At 41.4% G+C, this 22,069-nt stretch overlaps 1 protein-coding gene across 3 annotated transcripts in view; it reads right to left on the reverse strand.

The window, feature by feature from the left end:
- The window catches only part of polrmt (polymerase (RNA) mitochondrial (DNA directed)), a 101,026-nt gene extending 79,705 nt beyond the window's left edge, over positions 1-21,321 (reverse strand). Inside the window, exons 1-11 of one of the 3 annotated variants that reach the window (XM_088425521.1) lie at positions 21,146-21,321; positions 20,763-20,861; positions 18,848-19,620; positions 17,403-17,536; positions 14,839-15,025; positions 12,409-12,558; positions 10,993-11,022; positions 10,744-10,914; positions 10,045-10,284; positions 897-1,682; positions 445-567 (exon numbers count right to left, since the gene is read on the reverse strand). In XM_088425521.1, the coding sequence (XP_088281647.1) occupies positions 445-567; positions 897-1,682; positions 10,045-10,284; positions 10,744-10,914; positions 10,993-11,022; positions 12,409-12,558; positions 14,839-15,025; positions 17,403-17,536; positions 18,848-19,620; positions 20,763-20,861; positions 21,146-21,287 (2,835 nt within the window). In that variant the 5' untranslated portion in view covers positions 21,288-21,321. Of the gene's footprint in view, positions 1-444; positions 568-896; positions 1,683-10,044; positions 10,285-10,743; positions 10,915-10,992; positions 11,161-12,408; positions 12,559-14,838; positions 15,026-17,402; positions 17,537-18,847; positions 19,621-20,762; positions 20,862-21,145 lie in introns of those variants that run through there. The other 2 variants (XM_088425519.1, XM_088425522.1) reach the window with 2 other exon arrangements.
- Positions 21,322-22,069: the final 748 nt, after the last annotated feature.

Consider the following 22,069-nt stretch of genomic DNA (forward strand, 5'->3'; position numbering starts at 1 on the left):
CAATGTTCAAGAAACGTCATAGTCTGCCGCTTGATAGTAAACCTGGGATTTTTTGTTTTCTTTTTTTCTCATCATTTTCAGATCTAACAGTTGAGTTAATAGTTTCAAAAAGAAAAGAATGCTGTCCCTAACTACATGATGAGACCTAAAATTGAGCAGAATTGGACTTTACATTAATGCAAGTCTATTTTGTGTGTTGGAAAACTGAAAACAAAGAAGCCTTTTGTTTTGAAAAGTCCACTCATAACTAACCATTGCAATTTACTGTCAAGTCTCGCAATAAAATGTTACAAAAGCCTTAAGAGCGGTCTCAGTTAATAGTGGCTTTTCAAAATGCAGCTGAAAACATGAATGGCGGTAAAAATCTAAATGTTGTGGCTAAGGCCTAGATTCATGTTATGGTTCCATTAAAAAAAAAAGATGGACAGAAAACACTGATGGTACCTGGTGCACGGGAAAATGTGAGATGAACTGCGATGGGTCTGAAGTTCTCACGGCGTTAGTGATCTCCATGCAGCAGGCTAGCGTTTGCCATGGCTCATCTGAATTCATCCACCATTTCTTACCCTGAGGAGACATACACAAGTATGAGGCACAGTACCCTCAATACAAATTTTATATTATATTTATAAACTAACATCCAAAACATTTCTTTGGTTTTAATAGTTCAGAAGTACACAAATCTTTACATTAATAACAGGAATCAATTCTTGATAAAATATGAATGCAGGATGAAAAAGACTACACTTGATTATACATTCATTTTTGGAATTTTACTATGCAAAAAAAAAAAATTGACATAGGCTGAAAAAAACTATTTGTAATGTCTTATTTTGTACATCCCAGAGTTCTACTTCTAAGGAATGTGAAGTAAAAAGCAATTTCAATATACGCACATTCATAGGGTTGTCAGCAGAGTCCAGAATGTCCTCCATGATGTAGTTGGCATAATCCAGTCTTCCTTGCAACGAGCTCTTCTTTTTCAAGCCTGTCAGATTGACTAGGTGAATCTTGAGCCAGTCTAGACCCTTTGGCCCAAGTGGTTTCCCCTCTGCAAACAACAAGATGGAGCGGGTCACGTCGCTTCCCAGGTGATTGAAGTATGGAGGACAAGGATACGTGCGTCCCCTGAAATCCATGTTATGTGGGAACCAGAAGACCTTGTCCCTGATGTTGTTGGCGATAGATAGTTTATAAAGAGCGTCCATACGCAAGCTGTGCATCTCGTTGCATTTCTTTCTGGCGTTTATCACCTCTCGTTTCATGTGAGCCTTCTCACTTGCAGTGTAAGAAGGGTCTTGCATGTTGAAGAAAGGAATTTGGGGTGCCTCTGACATGGGAGGAGGAATGTCTAGTTTTTCGTCACCCTGATCATTAAAGATGGAGATGATTATGTCCAAAACAGGTTTGTTTATCTTCCAGGCACAGTTACCCAACTGGTTGAGGGAGTCCAGGACAGGGTCAAGGTTCTGGCATCTCTCCAACAACTCATTGTGCTGATTCGCCCCATACATGCTGCGCATCAGCTTGGCAGGGGTCAGCAGGTACGCACCAAACCTGGCCGAGGTCCAGGGAATGGGAGGACAGTGCATGGGCATCACGAAGGAGTCAAAGGTCAATTTAGTTTCCACAGCCTCCTGCTGCATCTGAGTCAGAATGGGGTGGGGCTTAATGAAACCCACCTGAGGGGAGACAGCAAAGTTAATGAAATCCATTTACAGAGCATGTAAGGAAGCTTCAAATCATGCAACCGTCCTTAAAGTAGCAGTCAATTCCATCAAACTGATGAAATTCCGGTATCTCCATTGATGTGTAGAGGTGTCCCATGTATTCTAAGCACATTTAACTTATTGAGTAGGGATGAGACAACATATTGTACAAGGTAAGAATGGCATGAAATTTCTTGTCCCTGCATAAGATCTGTTTTTTTTTGGTTATTTTTTTTGGCTTGCAGTGCCAAATTTGCATTGGAAAACACAGAATAATGTTCTGCTTGATAATGCGATTCATGAAAGCAAACCCGCCAGCGCGCTGAGAAGGCCGACTGTACCAACATTTGTACCAAACAAATAATATATGGAAACACATTTGTATGCTTTGGATGCTTTTACTTTGAAATTATTCCAGTTAGCATTTCATGACGTCACAGCTCACTTGACACACCTTTCTACTGCACTACACCGTTGTTTCTGAGTCCTGACTCCCAATATAAAGAGCTATGTGACAAGTGGCTGTGTGGAATTTTCTAAATAAATAAAAATGGAATAAGCACCGCATGGCATTTTGCGGAGCTCATTCCATTTTTAAATGGATCCATTTTATTATATGCAGTGCCCCTTGGAAAAAAAGGTTTCCTTTCAAATATGACCTACAGTGGTACCTCGGTACTCGACCGCCTCTATACTCGACCAAATCGGTGCTCGACCAAAAAATTCAAGTAGATAATGCATCGGACCTCGAACAGATTTTCGGTTCTCGACTAGCCGAGCCGAGCCGAGCCGACCCGAACGCGCTCCTCGGCCCTTCTCGGCCAGCGGGTAAGCGCCAGTTCAACTCAGACCCCCAGCGGAGTAAGACGTTTGTTCGAGTATTTCTTCCCGGATTTAAACTTTTTCGTGTTGCTCTAGCCCTTAATAATGGATCCAAAGAAAGACAGTGATAAGGGGAAGGCAAACAGGAAAACAATGAGGACCACTATTGAACCGAAGAAGGAAATTATAGCAAAATATGAACGTGGTGTACGAGTGTCCGACCTCGCGTCGCAGTTAGCTAGCGTCATCATGGAAGGAGTAACTCCCTCTCGTCCTCCCCACATCCATTCCTGTATGCCAGTAAGTAAATTATACAAAATGGTTTATAATGCTTTATTTATCTTTATCTTTATCATGTACTGCTTGTGCACATTTACTTGTGCACACATACTTTCCATTATTTTTTATGGGAAAATTGGTTTCGGTGTTCGAACAAATCGGTGCTCGACCACCACCTCAGAACGGATTATGGTCGAGTACCGAGGTACCACTGTATTCTGCTGACAACATTACTTTTCACACCAATAATCTTCCATCTGCTCTATTGATGTTGAGATTTTGGGGTGCTAATTTTTTATTTGTTTGAGTCTCGGAAATTTGACCTGCCCCCGAAAAATTGATCGATATTTATAATTGAAGCTTGACACCCAATCAAAGAAGAGTGTTTTCTGAGTAAGACAAAATGGAAGAAGTGTGAAGAATGTTGAGCAATGAAGTTATACAGATTTACTGAAAGTTGTATTTTCACACTATCACACTTCTTTCATTTTGTCTTACTCAGAAAACCCTTTTCTTTGATTGGGTGTCAAGCTTCAATTATAAACATCGATCAATTTTTCGGGGGCAGGTCAAATTTCCGAGACTCAAACAAATAAAAAATTAGCACCCCAAAATCTCAACATCAATAGAGCAGATGGAAGATTATTGGTGTGAAAAGTGGGTATCAAGTTTCAGTTGCATTTACCCCTCTGTGAGCAGTCACCTTATAGTGGTGGAGGGGTTAGTGCTTCCCAATGATCCTAGGTGCTAAGTTGTCTGGGGCTTTACGCCCCTGGCAGGGTCACCCATGGCAAACAGGTCCTAAGTGAGGGACCAGACTAAACATGGTCCATCGACCCCTAATGACAAGTAAAATAAATTTTATACGTGAAAATAGTTTTATCACTTTACGTTACAGATAAAATATTAATTTTTCACTGCTGAAAATCGCAAGATAAGTATCCTTTTAATCTTGCACTTTATGTTGAAAGCACCCAGGAAAAAATCAATTATTAAAATGGGTAAGAAAACTGTGCCAAGCAAAACATGCACACGTTATGGCTGTACCACTGATGGGACAGCCACAAAACTGATTTACACTTGCAAACTTTTTTCGGACTATGGCATTACAATTAATACATTTTTAAATAGCAAACTAACAGCAAATAATTCTAATATATAAAATAAGGCCAATGTTGTGTTGCACGACTCAGACTGTCATACTGTGTCGTCAAGTCATTAGGTAGCTCCCCTGATGAGTTAACCTCCAAAGAGAGTGACAGCGAAGATGGACAGAAGAGTCACAGCAAAGGCAGTGATGGCAAAAACTGCCTCGTAAGCTCAAGGTGAAAGCTAAGTTATCTACTAGTCGTGCATCAAGTCCCTCAACTCTTTTCTCGCACTTTCCCATGAAACAGTCACTTCATCCTTCTGCAGAGCCTAGTGGCAGTAAATCAGGAGGTCAATTAAAAAGGAGAAGAAAAGGGATTAGCCTGGATACTGTGTGCAGGAGTGGAAGCGCTTTTATAATTCACCCTGACGTTCTGCATAATAGGGTGCATAGGGTGCCACTGACTTAAAAATGACAAAACGAAAAACAAAATCAAGTGCATTCGGATGCTTCCAGTAATTATTAGTAAGGTTGAATTGATATGGATTCTTTGACCCCCACCCCCACCAAAAAAAAAACAAAAAAACAAAGAACAGATTAAAGGGTTGTTGCTGAAAAAAAGTAAAAACACTTTTCAAAGTCCGTCCTGGTACCGGCTTTCAGCAAATGCCAGAGGTTAACTGAAAATGTTGATACAAAAATAACTTCTTTTTTTAGAATTCCCAGAATCAATTTAAATGATTAAATTTAAAGACATCAATTTCATCATATGTTTATGTTACCGATAATTAAATGTGTGCCATATTTAACATATATTTGTAGCTGTCTCAGGCAAAAGGGTCCTAATAGGTCAAAAAATTATAATTGAGGTATTCCCCTCTGTGAGCCGTCACCTTATTGTGGTGGAGAGGTTTGCGTGTTCCAGTGATCCTAGGGCTTTATGCCTCTGGGAGGGTCACCCATAGCAAAAAGGTCCTAGGTGAGGTTCCAGACTAAACACAGCTCGGAAGACCCCAAATGATGATAAAAATAAATGGGCTCACGTTTCCCTCGCCCGGACGCGGGTCTCCGGGTCCCCCCTTTGGAGCCAGGCCTGGAGGTGGGTCTCGTTGGCGAGCGCCTAATGGCCGGGTCTGCACCCATGGGGCCCGGCCGGGCTCAGCCCATAGAGACGACGTGGGTCCCCCCTCACAAGGCTCACCACCTGTGGGAGGGGCCATATGGGTCGGGTGCAAAGAGAGCTGGGCAGTGGCCAAAGGTGAGGACCTTGGCGCACCGATCCCCGGCTACAGAAGCTAGCTCTTGGGACATGGTATGTCACCTTTCACGCGGAGAAGGAGCCTGAGCTGGTGTGTGAGGGCGAGAAGTTCCGACTAGATATAGTCGGACTTGCCTCCAAACACATCGGGCTCTGGTACCAGTCCTCTCGAGAGGGGTTGGACTCTCTTCCACTGTGGAGTTGCCCAAAACATATCGTAAAGGGTCTGCTGGGAACGTCTGTCAGAGTCCCCTGTCAGAGTCCCCTGTCAGAAAGAGTTTCAACTCCCACCTCCGGCAGAGTTTCTCCCACGTCCCAGAGGAGGCGGGGGACATTGAGTCCAAGTGGACCATGTTTCGCGCCTCCATTGTCGAGGCGGCTGATCGGAGTTGTGGCTGTAAGGTGGTTGGTGCCTGTTGTGGCGGCAATCCCCGAACCCGCTGGATGCTGTCAAGCTGAAGAAGGAGTCCTATTGGGCCTTTTTGGCTTGTGGGACTCCAGAGGCAGCTGACAGGTACCGGCTGGCCAAGCAAAGTGCGGCTTCGGCAAGGAAAAAACTCGGGTATGGGGGGAATTCGGTGAGGCCATGGAAAGCAACTTCTGGACGGCTTCGAAGAAATTCTGGTCCACCATCCGGCGTCCATCCGGAGGGGGGAAGCAGTGCACCATTGACACTGTGTACAGTGGAGATGGGGCACTCCTGACCTCAACTCAGGACATTGTGAACCGGTGGGCAAGATACTTCGAAGACCTCCTCAATCCCACCGACACGTTTTCCTCTGAGGAAGCAGAGCCTTCAGACGCCGTGGTGCGTTCTCCCATCTCTGGGACTGAGATCACTAAGGTGGTCAAAAAACTCCTTGGTGGCAAGGCCCCGGGTGTGGATGAGATCTGCCCGAAGTTCCTGAAGGCTCTGGATGCTGTAGGGCTGTCTTGGCTGACACGCCTCTGCAACATCGCGTGGACATCGGGGACGGTGCCCCTGGATTGGTACACTGGGGAGGTGGTCCCCCTTTATAAGAAGGGGGACCGGAGGGTGTGTTCCAACTACAGAGGAATCACACTCCTCAACCTCTCCGGTAAGGTCTATTCCGGGGTGCTGGAGAGGAGTGTCCGTCAGGAAGTCGAGTCTCAGATTCAGGAGGAGCAGTGTGGTTTTCGTCCTGGCCGTGGAACAGTGGACCAGGTCTACACCCTCAGCAAGGTCCTCGAGAGTGCATGGGAGTTTGCCCAACCAGTCTACATGTGTTTTGTGGACTTGGAGAAGGCGTTCGACTGTGTCCCTTGGGGATCTCTGTGGGGGGTGCTTCAGGAGTATGGGGTACCGGACGCCCTGATACAGGCTGTTCGGTCCCTGTATGACCGATGTTAGAGCGTGGTCCGCATCGTCAAATTTGTTTCCAGTGAGGGTTGGACTCCGCCAAGGCTGCCCTTTGTCACCGATTCTGTTCATTACCTTTGACAGAATATCTAGGCACAGCCGAAGCGTTGAGGGTGTCCGGTTTGGGAGCCTCAGCATTGCATTTTTGCTTTTTGCAGATGATGTGGTGCTGTTGGCTTCTTCAGGTCGTGACCTCCAACTCTCACTGGAACGAAGATCAGCACCTCCAAATCTTAGAGCAAGGTCCTCAGTCGGAAAAGGGTGGGATGCCCTCTCCGGGTCGGGGATGAGGTCCTGCCCCAAGTGGAGTTCAAGTATCTCGGGTTCTTGTTCACGAGTGAGGGTAGGATGGAGCGTGAGATCGACAGACGGATCGGTGCAGCGTCTGCTGTCATGCTGGCTCTGCACCGTTCTGTCGTGGTGAAGAAAGAGCTGAGCCGAAAGGCGAAGCTCTCTGTTTACCACTCAATCTACGTTCCTGCCCTCACCTATGGCCACGAACTGTGGGTCGTGACCGAAAGAACAAGATCCCGGATACAAGCGGCCGAAATGAGTTTCCTCTGCAGGGTGTCCGGGCTCTCCCTTAGAGATAGGGTGAGAAGCTGTGTGGAGCCGGATGTGAGCAGAGACCAACCTGCAGAATTTATTTATTTATTTTCTTAAACAAGAACTTTTCTCAAACTAAAACATATCACCGGCAATTTCCTGCTCTTTAATCCATAATAGAAGAAGCCTCTCCATTTTGTTGTCGACCGAGGTCCGTCCCCCGGCAAGGAAAGTCTTGCCCTTAGAAGATTGCCGAGCGGTTCCGTCCATACTCACGAGCAAGGTTAACTATGCACGCGCCTCCTTCGTATTTTTTTTTATTATCTCCTGCTTAGTTTCTATTGTCATCATCCTCTTACTTCTTCCTTTACCGCCACTTACAATTTTAGAAGCCATGTCTAACAGATAAAGTTTGCAAAGTCTTCACAACATTCCTTCCTTCCGTTTTTGACTCATTTTCTCTCCTTCCTTCCGTCCCGACCAGCTGTGCCATCAAGCAAGATAAAGGCGTTTGGCCAATAGCATATCGGCATTTCTGTGATTGACGTGACGCCGGCCAATAACATCTCCATGAGTGAGACCGTGACTGACACTGTGACTGAGACCGTGACTGTGACATTGTAAGAGCAATATCGTTCTACGTTGACGTGACAAGTTTTAACTACTGATTTTGATGACGTGGCAAAGCGAAAATATAGGAACAAACACAATGGCCGGCATGTCAGACTGCTCGTAAGGCGAATGGTCTGTGCGTAAGTGGGGGACAAAAAAACTCCGCGGACCACGCTCGTAAGTCGAAATGTTCGTAAAAGAGGGTTTTTGTAAACCGGGGGCCGACTGTATATATATACATACATATATACACTATTTCATCTCTGGACATGTCCGAACCATCTCAGTCTGGCATCTATGACATTATCTCCCAAAACTCTAATACTGTATGTATTGTCCCTCTGATGTATTAATTCCTGACTCTATCCATCTCGGTCCCTCCCAAAGAAATCCTCAGCATCGTCACCTCTGCTATTGCCAGCTCTGCCTTTTGTCTTTTCCTCAACGGCCATTGCGCTGGTCACACCACATCCTATGCACCTTTCCTTTCATTTTAGCTGAAACTCTTTGGTCACACATCATACCTAACACTTTTCTTCACACGTTCTAGCCTGCCTGCAGAGGCTCATTCACCTCTTCTCCACACTCTCCATTGCTGTGGACTGTTGACCCTAGATACTTAAAATCATCCACATTTTTTTATCTCTTCTCCCTTTATCTTCATTCTTGAACTTGGGTCTCTCTCATTCACATGAATTGCTGGGACTAACCTTCATTCCTCTTTTCCAGGACCAAACTCCACCACTCTAGCCTCTCCTCCACATGTTGCCTACTCTGACTATATAGCTCACTCCATCATCTGTAATAATTGTAAAAATAGTGATTATACAGTTGCTACAATCAATATATGGTGGACCCCCGTGTTACAATGTCCCTGATTTTACGTTACTTTCATGTTGGGACCTGGAATATTGAGTTTTTTCATCCCCTCTTAATGACATTTTCAACAAAAACAACTGTCATGACCCTAAGGAGGTTGGATGCATTTTTGATGTTTTGCCTCCATCTGCTGGCGTTTTTAGGTAATTGCACTTATTTACTATTGCTGTCTAACTGCTTCCATGCAACGCGTCACTACAATGCTGGTCTGCTGTTGGTCCGCGTCTCCTCACGGAAATGGTGGTTTGCTATTGGTTGGCCTCACTTGTTTCAAAATGGCGGAACGGTAAAGCTTTGTTCAATTGTGAGTGGTTACAAAACCATATTTATAGTGCATTTACTGCTTAATTCAAAGTTGAAAGGGTTAGCCATGGGTCCCAAGATTGCTAGTGATGTTAAAGAGAGAAAATGATTTATATGGATACGATGTTGGAGATAACCCTTATTAGGGAATATGGGCATAACAAGTGCCACTCAAAAGGTAAATAAATGTGTTCTATATTTTTTATTTACGATGTTTTCTGATTGTATACATGTATATTATATATACGAAGCACTTACTATACTATTTTGGTACCAATTTTTAATATGTATGTACAATTTTGATGTTTTTACCTGGGGTTCTAAACGCATTAGCTATTTAACATAGGTTTGGATTTCCTGTCAAAGGACGAATTCGCCTTACGACCCCAACCACGGAACTGATTAAAGTCGGAACACGGGGGCCCACTGTAACTGCTTACAATGAAGAAATGCTTTGCCGTGAGAAATGCTTTGCCGCGAGTGGATGCACTGCTTGCAATAAAACAAACAAGGTTTGCTATGAGAAGGTTGCCGTGAGAATGCTGCTGTATTGAACTTTGCCGTGGGAAGGACAGCTCAGACCAGCCTGCTCAAGCACAACTGCAGACAGATTTCATTTGCTATCTAAAAAATAGCTTTCAGAATGTCTGGACACAGAAAAGGCTTTGCCACACATGTACTAATCATACACACACATAGGACCAATATACTGTGTTTTGGTTGTGTTTTTTCTTTCTAGGGCGTGAACCTTCACGTTATTAGTGACTTCTGAATAAAAAAGAGGGGGTTCTGAGAGGCTGCTTCAGAGCGCAGTAGAATTGTACTTGTGCAGTCCTTTTCCATTCTCCTCATGCATGAGCTGAAAAAGAACATCTTTTCTCCTTTTTTCTTGCAAACGTCTAACAGGTGATCCTGACTATCTGCAAACATCAAGGTCCATGAAGGTTTCTGAAGGTTTCTTTCTAACTTCGTCTGTCAGCCTTAGCACACAATTCAGTGATTACACAAATAGTTAAACATTTTGTAAATATAGCTATAGGTTTATTAAAACCTTTGTCAAGGAGAAATGATACACGCTGTCCTACTCGTTTACTAGTTAGTTAAACTAGTTTGTGCTCTGAAGAACATGACACAAGCTCTCAAAATATATTTAGGAGAGTGATACCTGTCTGTTGCTGCGAAAAGTGTACATGTGGTAAAGAATGGGAATGTGTTTCCTCTCGTAGGCTGGGTTCAGGATGTCACTATTGATTTTCAGGTTCTTGACCATCAGGTCCAGCAGATACGTTCCCAGCTCCAGAGTAATTATGTATGGCCAGGAGGATTCGCAACCCTGGAGCGTGGGCCCCGAAGGGTGTTCAGCTTCCAGCTTGCACCACTCCTCCCTGGGAAGCACAGTGTATGCCTGAAAGAAGGTCAATAATAGTTTATTTAGAAGTAATGGCATGATTCCTAAAACGTGTATTTTCTGGAAAACACCAGTGTTTCTCATGTTTTTTTTTGTATTTTTATTTGCAAGAGGAAAAGAAGATGCCAATGCAGATACTGGAAATGCTGCATACAAGCTTTTTTGACCAACATAGCAGTTGCTATCACAATTTACACAAAACATTGAGCCACTTTGTGACCCTAACAGCTAAGTTTTAAAGGGATACTAACTTTATTTATCCATTTTCAACACTATTATTTTGTCTGAGATTTTTTCGATTACAATTCATACCTTGACAAAGAGTTAGCTCACTCAAATGCAATTTTTTTTTAATCAATCCAGCCATATACTGTGAGCCTAAACAGCATTTGCTGGAGATCGGATTGGACTTTTAACTGTTCTGGTAAAAACCTTAGCTTTTTCTTTTTTGTGTACCTTGACGTCTTTGGCTAGTAGGTCTATGTAAGCACTGTAAATGATGCCCAGTTTTTCCACCATCTGATTTCTGTATTTCTGGTGGACGGAGTACTTGTTGTAAATGCGGCTGCCCAAATCTTTGGCTAATGTCGTTAGGGATTCTCCTCTGGGAGGCAGGCTGGCAACAATCTAGTAGAGCAATAATTTGGTCATTTGAGTCAACTAATCACCAACCAATATGCCATGACCCTCCACTGTCTGCATTACCTGTATCATCATGTCCACATAATCATTGTCCTTGAGGAGACAGAGGTAGGGATAGAGGTTGAGTCTAAAGTTCTTGGTATTGGTCTTCCCCATAATGATCTTGCACTCCTTGAAAGCCTGGAGGAGGGCCTTGCGCCACTGAGTCTGTTGTTCCAGCAGCAATGCCCTCTAAAATGACATTGCTTGTCATAAACCACATTGTTAATGGCAAACAATAGTTTCTTATCTTCTTTCATCTGAGATATGACAGCAAAACTCTATTTGCAAAAGTTATTTTTTCTTGCAATATTGAATATTATATATATATATATATATATGTATATATATATATATATATATATATATATATATATATATGTGTATATATGTGTGTGTATATATATATATATATATATATATATGTATATATGTGTGTGTGTATATATATATATATATGTATATATGTGTGTGTGTATATATATATATATATATATATATATATATATATATATATATATATATATCTATATATATATACACCTGCAAACAATTGGTGATGGTCGGGGGATCGAACTCACGGCCTTTCGGCTGGGAGACAACCACTCTACCACTCTAAGCCATGCCGCATCAGGAGCAATCTTGGGACCCCTGGCTAACCGTTTCAACTTTGAATTAAGCAGTGAAATGCACTATAAATATGGTTTTGTAACCACTCACAGTCGAACAAAGTTTTACCGTTCCACCATTTTGAAACATGTGAGGCCGACCAATAGCAGACCACCATATCAATGAGGTGACGTCGACCAATAGCAAACCAGCATTGTAGTTACGCGTTGCATGGAAGCAGTTAGACGGCAATAGTAAGTAAGTGCAATTACCTAAAAACGCCAGCAGATGTAGGCAAAACAACACAAATACAGTCAAAGCCCTAGGGTCATGACAGTTGTTTTTGTTGCAAATGCAGGAAAATTTCATAAAGAGGGGAAGAAAAAACTCAGTATTCTAGGTCACAACACGAAAATAACGTAAATCAGGGACGTTGTAACACGGGGGTCCACTGTATTACTGCAGTACACATATTTTATTTAATCTTAAATGATTAAACCGTATACAATGTACACCCTGTGGGTGTAAAAGTGGGAGTTGGAGGGGGAGTAGATTACAACCCTACAAGGATGTGCTGTGTAACTCATTAAACGCAGCCCAGCACATGTTGTTGTAAATAGGCAGAGAGGAGGCAGAAGAACAGACAATCATCCTCAGCATGATGCTTCGGTCTTAAGATAAAGACCACCTCCTTATCTTCTTTCATGCCAAGGACTTAAGCCTATAAATTCATACAGCGGCTATCATTTGTCTTTTCTAAATTTTGTGAGCAAATCTGTTGATGTAGCTGAAGTCTGAACAAAGTTTAGATACAGTGGAATGGTGGCTTACCATTTTAGCCATGTTTTCTGTGACTGGCTTTGCTGCCTCCACAGAGTCAATGGTGACTGTGCAAGTCTGTTCCATGTTGAGCTGGAATTTGAAATGTTCCTGGAGCTCGGCTCGAGTGAAATCCAGCTTCGGGTAATGGTGGTTGGCTCTCTGAAAACACACACACACGCACACACACACACGTACACACACAGTAAAATGAATCTGATGTTGTAGTTGCAGGTCATAAGAGATCATGCATAGTATTTTATCTTATTATTATTTATTTTGTTTGTATAGGACCGAAGGAGAAATGACTAAGTTGAAGCAAAATCCAGCTACATTTCACATGAGCATGTGGACATAGAGTAAACAGTATTCTAATGAGCTTGAGCTTCTGATACCGCCATGGTCTCCTGAGCCTCCTGTTTGATATTCCGCTATCGAGTGAGCCAGTTAATTTGGGCAACGTTTCAGCCGTTGGGTCGCCAATGACGTCAGTTGTGAATTATGAAACAAAAAAAAACAAAAAAAAATCTTGTTGGTCAAGAAAGACATCGTGAAATAAAAGACAAAGCAAATCATGCAAGAATGAAATGAAGACTACAGATACAATGCTTTGAATGGAATGAATAAAAAAAGTTTAGAAGTAAGACAAGGTGGGGGAGATTGGGCAGAGGAGAGATAAAAATCACTTGGGTCTGTTCACTTGCATTGGAAATCACAATCGGTTCTCAATTGCTTTACTTGGATCAATAATGGTTAAAAATAACATTTTTTAGCAACAGTGGTGAAACCCAAAACCTTAGTCTGTCAATGCAATGACTGCTATGCAGGCAGTTTATGTTGCTGTAATGAGTTTTAGGGTAAACTTGGAGCGATCAGTCTCAGTGAATGTAATTACATCCTCTTTTTTTAAGCACCCCCTCTTTTTTTTTCGCCCTCCCGAGGGTGAAAAAAGGAGGTTTCTATTTGAAGGGGAGCATGGGGACGCCTAACGTGGTAAACAATTAAGGCAGTCTTTCTCAAATAGTGAGGTAGTGAAGCAATGCAATGGGGAAGACATTGGTAGTCTGTTTTTACATGCCTAACACATCACGCAGCCATCAAGAGCAGTCAACGTGCCGGCCGAAAAACAAAAAAGGCGACGTGATTGTGGAGTTGCACGACAAAGTCCCAGCCGCAGGCTACCACCCAGTGAGAAAGATGCACCTGTGTTATACTGTTGAAGACATTGCTCCCGCCACTATTCCTGTATATTCATCTTCGTCACCAACAGAGATTGATTGCAGGAATTGGCCAAAATAAGGCCACTTGAGTAGCAGCTGAAAGCATCTTGGGACAATTGAATCGTTAACCTTTTTTCTTTCCTATTTTGTAAATTTCAGTGTTGGTCTTCGCATTGCTTGCAAAAGTAAGATTTTTTTGCATATTGTAACGTTTGTTGTCAGGCAAGATGAAGCCTGTGATAGAGAACTGAATCAGTTGTTAGTGAGCACAAGGAGAGTTGCGGCTGACAACAGCTTGGGACGACGTACTTGTTAATGCAAGTACATTTCAGTATTATAGAGAGCGGACTAATGGGTTTGTTCAGACTTACAAATTTTTGCTTCACAGCATCATCTTGTCTCGCTGTATATTTGACACTCCTTATGAATAGGCTCTATCAGGTCGATATATTTATATTTGTTCAATTTGTAATAAAAATATAAATATTGCGTGTAATATTTACATCTTTAAATCAGAAGGGAAATGAAACTAAATCATTTTTGAACAACAGTGTTTGTTATTTTCTAAGTAACATGCAAATTGTTGTTTAAACAAATGGCCAAATCTGCTATGCTTAGAGATCCAATGTTATGTTTTATTTCTTTTTTTAAGTTCCTGTTTTAGTGGAATTAGGCAATACTTTAAACTTGAATCATTTCTATCAAGAGTCCTGTTGGAGTAAACCAAACAACAATGGGTTTTTGTGAACACTAAAAGTGTTCTATTTGTTTTATGTGGTTGGAATAAACACTCATGTTATGTCAGACCTCATCCTTTATTGTCCGTCTTGAATTTTTTGGGGGTATGATATCTGCAGCGGTAGCCAACCAAAGCGCTTCCTAAGCAGCAGCATTTTGAGTCACTTCCTCACATATATTCATTTCAAACAAAGTGAAATGCATTTCTTCAGCTGAAAATCAAAGCTGGGGAAAACACACCCTTTTCATATAGGGTTGGGTCTGGATGTTCCTGCTACCCTTGGCAGTCTCAAAAAGTCTCAATCAGTCACAATGGAGCTGCAAATGGTTGCTAATAGTTTCCAACATTCGGCAGATATCACAATGTTACAAACCTCACAATGTCACAGACAAATTAAAAAAAGGGACATTCATTTCTTGTTTTTTTTTCTCCCGTAAGCTATTCATGTATATATGTAATACAATAAGAGAGGAGTCCAGGTACCTTTGTGTAAAAGTCCTGAACCAACAAAGGAGGGCTTTGGCTTGAGGCGAGTTTTGAGGTGGGCTGGTAGTCTGGGTGGATGAAGCGTATGGCCTTCAGCACCATCTCTCTTTCATCAAGGTGGAAGACACACTGACTGAAGACATCGTCCATAGAGAGGCCATCCTCCTTCATCTGGTTCAAGCACCTGCAAACAAAAACACACACGCATAATGTGGCATGGTTCGTTGTGGGCTTAAAAATGACAGCTGCAGAATATCATTGCGCTTGCATTGGCACAGGGCTCAATGAATGTGAGCCATATCCAGAGGCTCATGGGAGCTAATACCATCAACACAATGTTGATTCAAAGAGAATCTCATCCTGGTCCATTGCAGAGAACACAGTTGCCATGATTGGACTGCACGTCAAGCTGATAGCATCAACACAATGTTGATTAAAGCGAATCTCATCCTGGTCCATTGCAAAGAACACCGTCGCCAAGATTGGACTGCACACCACAGATATTGCTTAACTGTGGCTAATGGCTGGCATACAAATGAATGGGGGAGCAATGGAATTAAGTTGTTAGAACATTTGTAGTTCAACCAAAATCTTATGAAAAAACTATTCCATAAAAAGTAATGCGAGTTGTCATTACTGTACTGTAAGCTAGTGAAACTTTAAAACACTAATGCTACAAGTTGTTAGGTTTCATTTGGATTTTAGGAGGGCTTTTGGGCTCACTATAGAATAATACCTGTAATGGCAATGATGACTACAGCACAGGAAATGGAGTTACATTATAAGTTGAACAATGCAAGTTTTTATCCTAATGCCAGTATTTAGGAATTACATACACACAAAATATTATGACTTTTTAACTTGTCCTGTTAGTAGCTGCCACAGCAATTTACTTGCATAATGTGGTTGGCACTTGTCTCCAACGCCGGATGAAATTCATGAAGCGACCCGTAAACCCGATAGCTTGTGAGCACAACTCTAAATTGTGTTTTTAAATTGTTTACGTGCGAGGAAGACTGTGTGTTTGAATAGTTTTCGAGTGAGTATGACTCTAATTTGTGTGTGTTCGATTTTTCGTTTTTATGTGACTACAAATACAAAATCTGGGAGTGCAAAGTCTTTTGAAGACAACCCTCACATGCACAACTACAGCTCTGCATGGGAGACGACATTACGTCCGTGCACGAATCACTCGTGTGGATGCCGTCTGTGGATATGATTTTTTTTTCTGTGCAGGAATCTCTCGTGTGGATCGCCGCCAATGGGTACAAATCTCTTCTGTGCATGAATCCCTCATGAGGATTCCCAACTAAGGACCTCTCCTGGCAGCATCAATATGGAATTTTGTGTTTGTGCCACGATCGTGAGCGATCAATGAAAGATTTTGAGCACTGAAAAGTATATTGCTCGCTCAAAGTATCACAGTGCTCGCTCATGACACCCCCTCCCTCTCTCACGCAACCTATCGCTCTCCCTTTGGAAACAATGTACAAACAGTATTTATTATTCTTGATAGGATGACGATCATTGTTTCAAAGAAGTCCACCTTGTCCTGTCCAAGCCCGTGGGATGCGAACTACTGTATTTTGCTTTTTCCAGCTAAATTGAAAAAGTGATCTAATTGGAGACCAAACAGCCAACCGGAGTGCACTCTTGATAGCTCTGATTGGATGGCTTTGTAGCATATTCGTAACGTGTGCCAAGCTAAGTACGAAGATGGGACAAACCTGAGCATAGAGCAAGCGGTATGGAGAGATGGAGGGGTATCATGAGCGAGCAAAATCTTTTTTGTGCTCAAACTCTATTATTGCTCACTCAAAATCTATCATCAGAATCTATCATTTTCTATTATTAATAATACCTTTTTCTTTTGAGTCATATTCACATGAAAACAATTTATACACACATTACAATTACATTCACAAGGTGTAACTTTTCCGGATAGAAATGGTTAAACACACATACTTCTTTTTGACAGCGATCTTAATAGATTTTGCTCCAGCAGGATCGTCATTCAGCAGGAATATGCTTGTAAGAGCTTGTTCAAAAACCATTTGGAACCATCGGTGGGCTCGGCTTGGCAATTTTCTGTCTTCAGATTAGACACAAAGTCCATAACCTACATCGTAAGCAGCAATGCAAACTTGCTTGTTTTGAGCCTTGTATGGGGAAATATATAAGCACTTTAATTTGAAATTAAGACAACTCTAGAGACAACCAGCATCAAGCAACAGATTTAAAAGGTCCAATTGTGGCTGGTTACACTCATCGGCACACGTGTTTTGTCAATGTTAAAACAAAGCTTTCATGAAGGGCAGTGTATTGGAGCAATTGTAGCATGTGGTCAAGTCAGACCTGCTTGATAACAACTCCACAAACATAAAGCAATCATTCACTGTGCAACATAGGAAGGCATGCATAAACATTGCATTGGCCAGCCTGAATAAAGCAAATAGTACATTAAAAACTGAGGAAACCATGACACTTGCTGGTAAATTTTGGTACTGTGCGCCATAGTTCAAAACTACGCATGTTACCCACTGAAGTTTGTGTATCCATACCTGATGATAACTTGGGGAGAACAGTAAGCACTGCGGCCCATACATTCCAAAGCAGCACAATATGAGCCAATATTTGGGCGTAGGCCCGCCTCTTCCAAGAGCATAAACAAGCAGCTGACCTGATTCAAGTTTCCCTACAAAAGAGAAAATTGCCTTTTTATTAAGGGTAGGTATCTTTGACTATCTCACGACTTGATTCTGATTCTTGGGTCTACAATTAATTTCAGCCAAGTTTTGATTCAAAACGATTTTCAAAACAAACAATTCGATTCAATTAAAAATTATTTCTGCTTTACTCATTAGATGTGCAAAGAAAGATACTACTTCAGTATGCTTTGCAAGTCAGATTTTTTATTTATTTATTTATTGTTTTGATTCGTAAGGAACATGCCCATTTCCACAAAATTAGTATGTGGATAACTGCTACCCTTTGAAGAAAGCTATAAATTGTAAACCTTTTACAGGATAAAATAAAATGAAAAAAAAAGGTTGAACAAGATACATGATAATTTCACAATTGTAACATTTAGTATAAACAGTATTTTCATTCATTTATATGTATGTGAGTGATATGTGTTTATATATTAGTTTGTAGTATGCTTACATTGTTTTGTATTTTATTTTGTGATATTTTCTTTTGTTTTTTGGGCATTGTTTGCTTTGTCTTCTGTCTGAACATTTTTCCTGGTTAGCTCATTATATCCACGTGGGCGCGCACAACATAAAACGGCATTGTAACGAGAAGAATCGCCTGTGAGCAGGGAAAAACAAAGAATAAAAAGACATGACCTAATGCTATTCCTGTCATTGTAGAATAATTTAGCAGGAGGGGGATAGAATAATTTATCACAGCTTCGAACATGGATTACGACCCATGATAAGGAAAAGTCTCTTTTAAAGTTTACACAATCATCAGATCAATGACAGTAAAACTCCATTTGTTAGCAGCAGAGTAAAATGTTGCATTCACATTCATGACCGTGTGGCATTTGTGAGTCACGTGAGTTCAACAAAATTTGGCAAGACTGCTTTCAATGATGACAGGGTTATTAAATGTCCTCCTTTTGCACATCCTGCAAAACGGGCTGCGTTGTGAAGTCATGGGGCACAGCGCGCCTACTACTATATTACGGAAGCAGACAGGAAGCAGATTGGTTTCTTTTTATCTATCATTTTGATTTAAGGATATTTTAAATTAATTTAAATGATAGTAAATGAGAATCTGATTCTTATGTGAATCAATTTTTTTGGCACACCCTGACTTTAATATTTATTGAATGAATGTGTTACAATGACAAAATAAGTCAATTCTACAATAAAATTAAGTTAAAATCATTTCAAATTTTTGCCCATTTTGGGTGGCGCTATTTAATACTTCCTCCCCCACAGTGAACAAGGTTGGTTGTAACGTCACTGAAAGTGAGCATAACTTTTTTCACAATTACCTTTTTAGCCCAAACTCGCAGCAGAATGTTGTAAACGTCTGTGTCGAGAACGACCCGTCGACTCTGAATTTTGTGCTGGCTGAGCAGGAAACTTTGTGCTCGGTCAAGTTCCCCCACAAACACGCACGCCTCAAGCCAAGAGTTGATGCAAGAGCGGGTGTTCTCCACATTTCCTTCTCTGGCTTGCAGAGGAAGCTCCCATTGACTTGAGCAGGACCATGAGCTGTCTTGCTGGCTGAGGCGTCTCTCCAGCTCCTCCAACTGTGCAAGTTCCTCATCGGTCATCTGCTTCTTTGCATTCTGAGATTTATTTTTTGAGTCCCTTTGTTTGGTTTGGCGGCCATTTTGAGAGACACCAGACTGAATGTTGGAAATCATGTTGTTCTCCTCAGCCAAGGCAACAGTCTTTTTACTCACTAGTGTTTTGAAACGAGTTTTAGGAGGTTTATGGGTAACTTTAGTACCCGTATGCTTTCCTGTCGCTTTCTCCGTGACATTCTTCTGCAGGTTCTCTCGAAGGTGCTGCCGGTTTTTCAGGCCATTTTTCTTCTCTCTAGTCAATTTTGCCATCCAACGAGTGTGCTGAGATTTTGAGGACTTGAGGATGTTCTGTGGCAATTTGAAAACGTTGGACCTCTCCTGAGGGGTATTACTGGAAGTTCTGGCAGTGGAGATGTGTCCCTCAAATGAGTGGGCAAGAAGAAATTGTACTTTTGCTTTTTGGACATTGATAAGGCCATCAGGTTGCAGTTGTTGAATCCTAGCTTCGAGCACTTGGGAGTAGCAAATGGGGAGGGGGGGGGGGGGGAGATAATAATCAGTAACATTCCTGCATAAATAGCTTATAAATGAAAATGTGTGAATGTTTACCTTATTTGTTACCTTATTTGTGACCCCCCCCCCCCCCACCAGTGTTCATCCCTGCTGTCAAGTTCAAGTCTCACAGCAAGAAATACATAGAAAACAGCAACTAGTTGTTGAAGATATGCTGAGCTGCTTCCTGACTACTGTTAAAGGGCATTTACATAAGGCACATTCCATACGCACAGCTCAAGAGGTGCAGCACGGTTGGCATGCGCCTTTCTCTCTAATGTCTCTCCTTAACCTGCATGTGAGTCATTTGATTCTATGTGCGAGGTGTGCACTACATATTCCCTTCTGAGTGATTATAATCAGTAAAATAGATGTAAATCTCAATCCACTAAAACAACACACATCAGTGCAATTAGTAATCACGTCCACTAGGAAGCATATACACACAACGTTGTGAATCAGGCAAAAAAAAAGCAATACAACACAAAAATGTTCCTATTACTTGATGATAAACTGTACGTTAGGTCTACACAATGAATGCACTGAGCAAAATTGTGAGCACTATGCAGTTGACCATGACTCTTAAATATAGCACAAGACTTGACATTTCAGCAATTTTGGCAACCTTCAATGAGGAAAACTGTTGCTCAGTGCAATTCATTTTTCTCTTAGCGATGGCTCTTGCTCAAGTACTCAGTTATTCCTGGGTGAATGTATGCTGCCTATTTAGATGTGTGTACACTTCTATGCACACAAGTAGAAAAGAAGAAGAAAAGAAATGTTTGTATAGCCTTGTACAAACATTTCTCAGAATTTTGGAGGATATAACTGGGTGAGGTGATTTTAACATCAGTGGCAGGTGACACAGGTGGTGATAATTACAACGACGCATGAAATGGATTGACAAAATCTTATGTTGCAATCTACTGTCGGTCATACTCTTGTCAATGTTTAAACATTCGGCGGTTCGTCTGCAAACCATCCGTACTGACAAACTGCTCCCCTCTGTAATGTAGGCTTCACGTTCCACAATAACAGATTTTTTTTAATTATTGTTATTCCACGACTGGCACCAAACACCTAAATGTGTAAAATATCTCACCATCTAAGAGCTCAGACTGTTCCACCAAACGTTTCTTCGCATTTTCTGTCTTTCGGGTTGAGAATGAAATATTTCTTCGGTGCAGCTGCAAACGAGTATCTGGGTTAAAAAGAAAACAAACAAACAAAAAACCCAACAACAACAATAAAATACGGAATTATTGGAATCATAAAAATCCATGATAAATGCGAAATAAGTGGGTTTTTAGTTGTCCAAGTTGAAATCACTCTTCATTTATTATATACCTGTTTAATAAATGTAAAATTTCAACTAAGCGTAAAAACAAAAGTGGACAACACCGTTTTAGATTAGAATTAGACAGTATCATCAATAACCTAATCCAGTAACATTGGTCGTAAAAGGCCAAATCGCGTTCGACTCACCTGCTAGTCGTCCAATTGCGTTATTTCTCATCGTCAGGCACCTCTGACAGCACTCCGCAGGAAGTAAGCGGGGCGTGCAAGTTTCAGGTAAACTGCGCCGATAAATACATTTAACGAAGGCACAAATTCTAAGAAGTGACATGTTGACATGTAGTCACCATACTACAACGAAACACGAGGACGCCATTTTAATTCAGACCAAGATAGTCGAAAGATTGAGCTATCGTCATATGTTAAGACATAGTTAGAGGATCGCAAATGCATCGAGCGCATACTTTACGAAAGTCCGAGGATAAACTTTGACTTTTTGAATAAAGAAAATGTTATCAAACATATATTTTTGACTGGCTATACAATCATTTGTATTTGTAACGAATAGCAGTTATTCAATGAAAAATGCATTTCTCCATCATAAATGAATGATGACGATAATGCTATTTTTATATGAAATGGTCAATTTGATATACTGTATTATGTTTGGAATTTTGCCTATAGTTTATATTATCCAGTAAAACCAAATGTCACTGTAGTTACATTTGTTTGGAATCATTTTTATTGAATTAAATCACCCTGTATTGACAGATGTGTGAAATATTTTTGTTAAAGTATGCAAACCCGGTGAGGACAAGTGGTGAAGAAAATGGATGTTCTGAACAGATGGATGGATGAATATTGTGAAATAAAAATACGCGCTGCAGTTTGACACCAACACAATTGGGAATTGTAAATAAATTCTAATAGTAGCATAGTGCGGAGCAGAACGATCGCCTAGTGGTTACAAACCACCTCTGCCTCATAGTCCCAAGAGAAAGAGGGCAAATCCCTAAATCTCTTCCTGTGTGGAATATGACTTATGCTTGTATGTTTTTTTCCCAGGTTGCTTCCTCCCACAAAAACATGCTTGTGACAGGCTCGTCCCACCCG

This window comes from Hippichthys cyanospilos, chromosome 10, assembly GCF_059441005.1.
Source record: "Hippichthys cyanospilos isolate Australia breed blue-spotted pipefish chromosome 10, RoL_Hcya_1.0, whole genome shotgun sequence".
Classification (NCBI taxonomy): domain Eukaryota; kingdom Metazoa; phylum Chordata; class Actinopteri; order Syngnathiformes; family Syngnathidae; genus Hippichthys; species Hippichthys cyanospilos.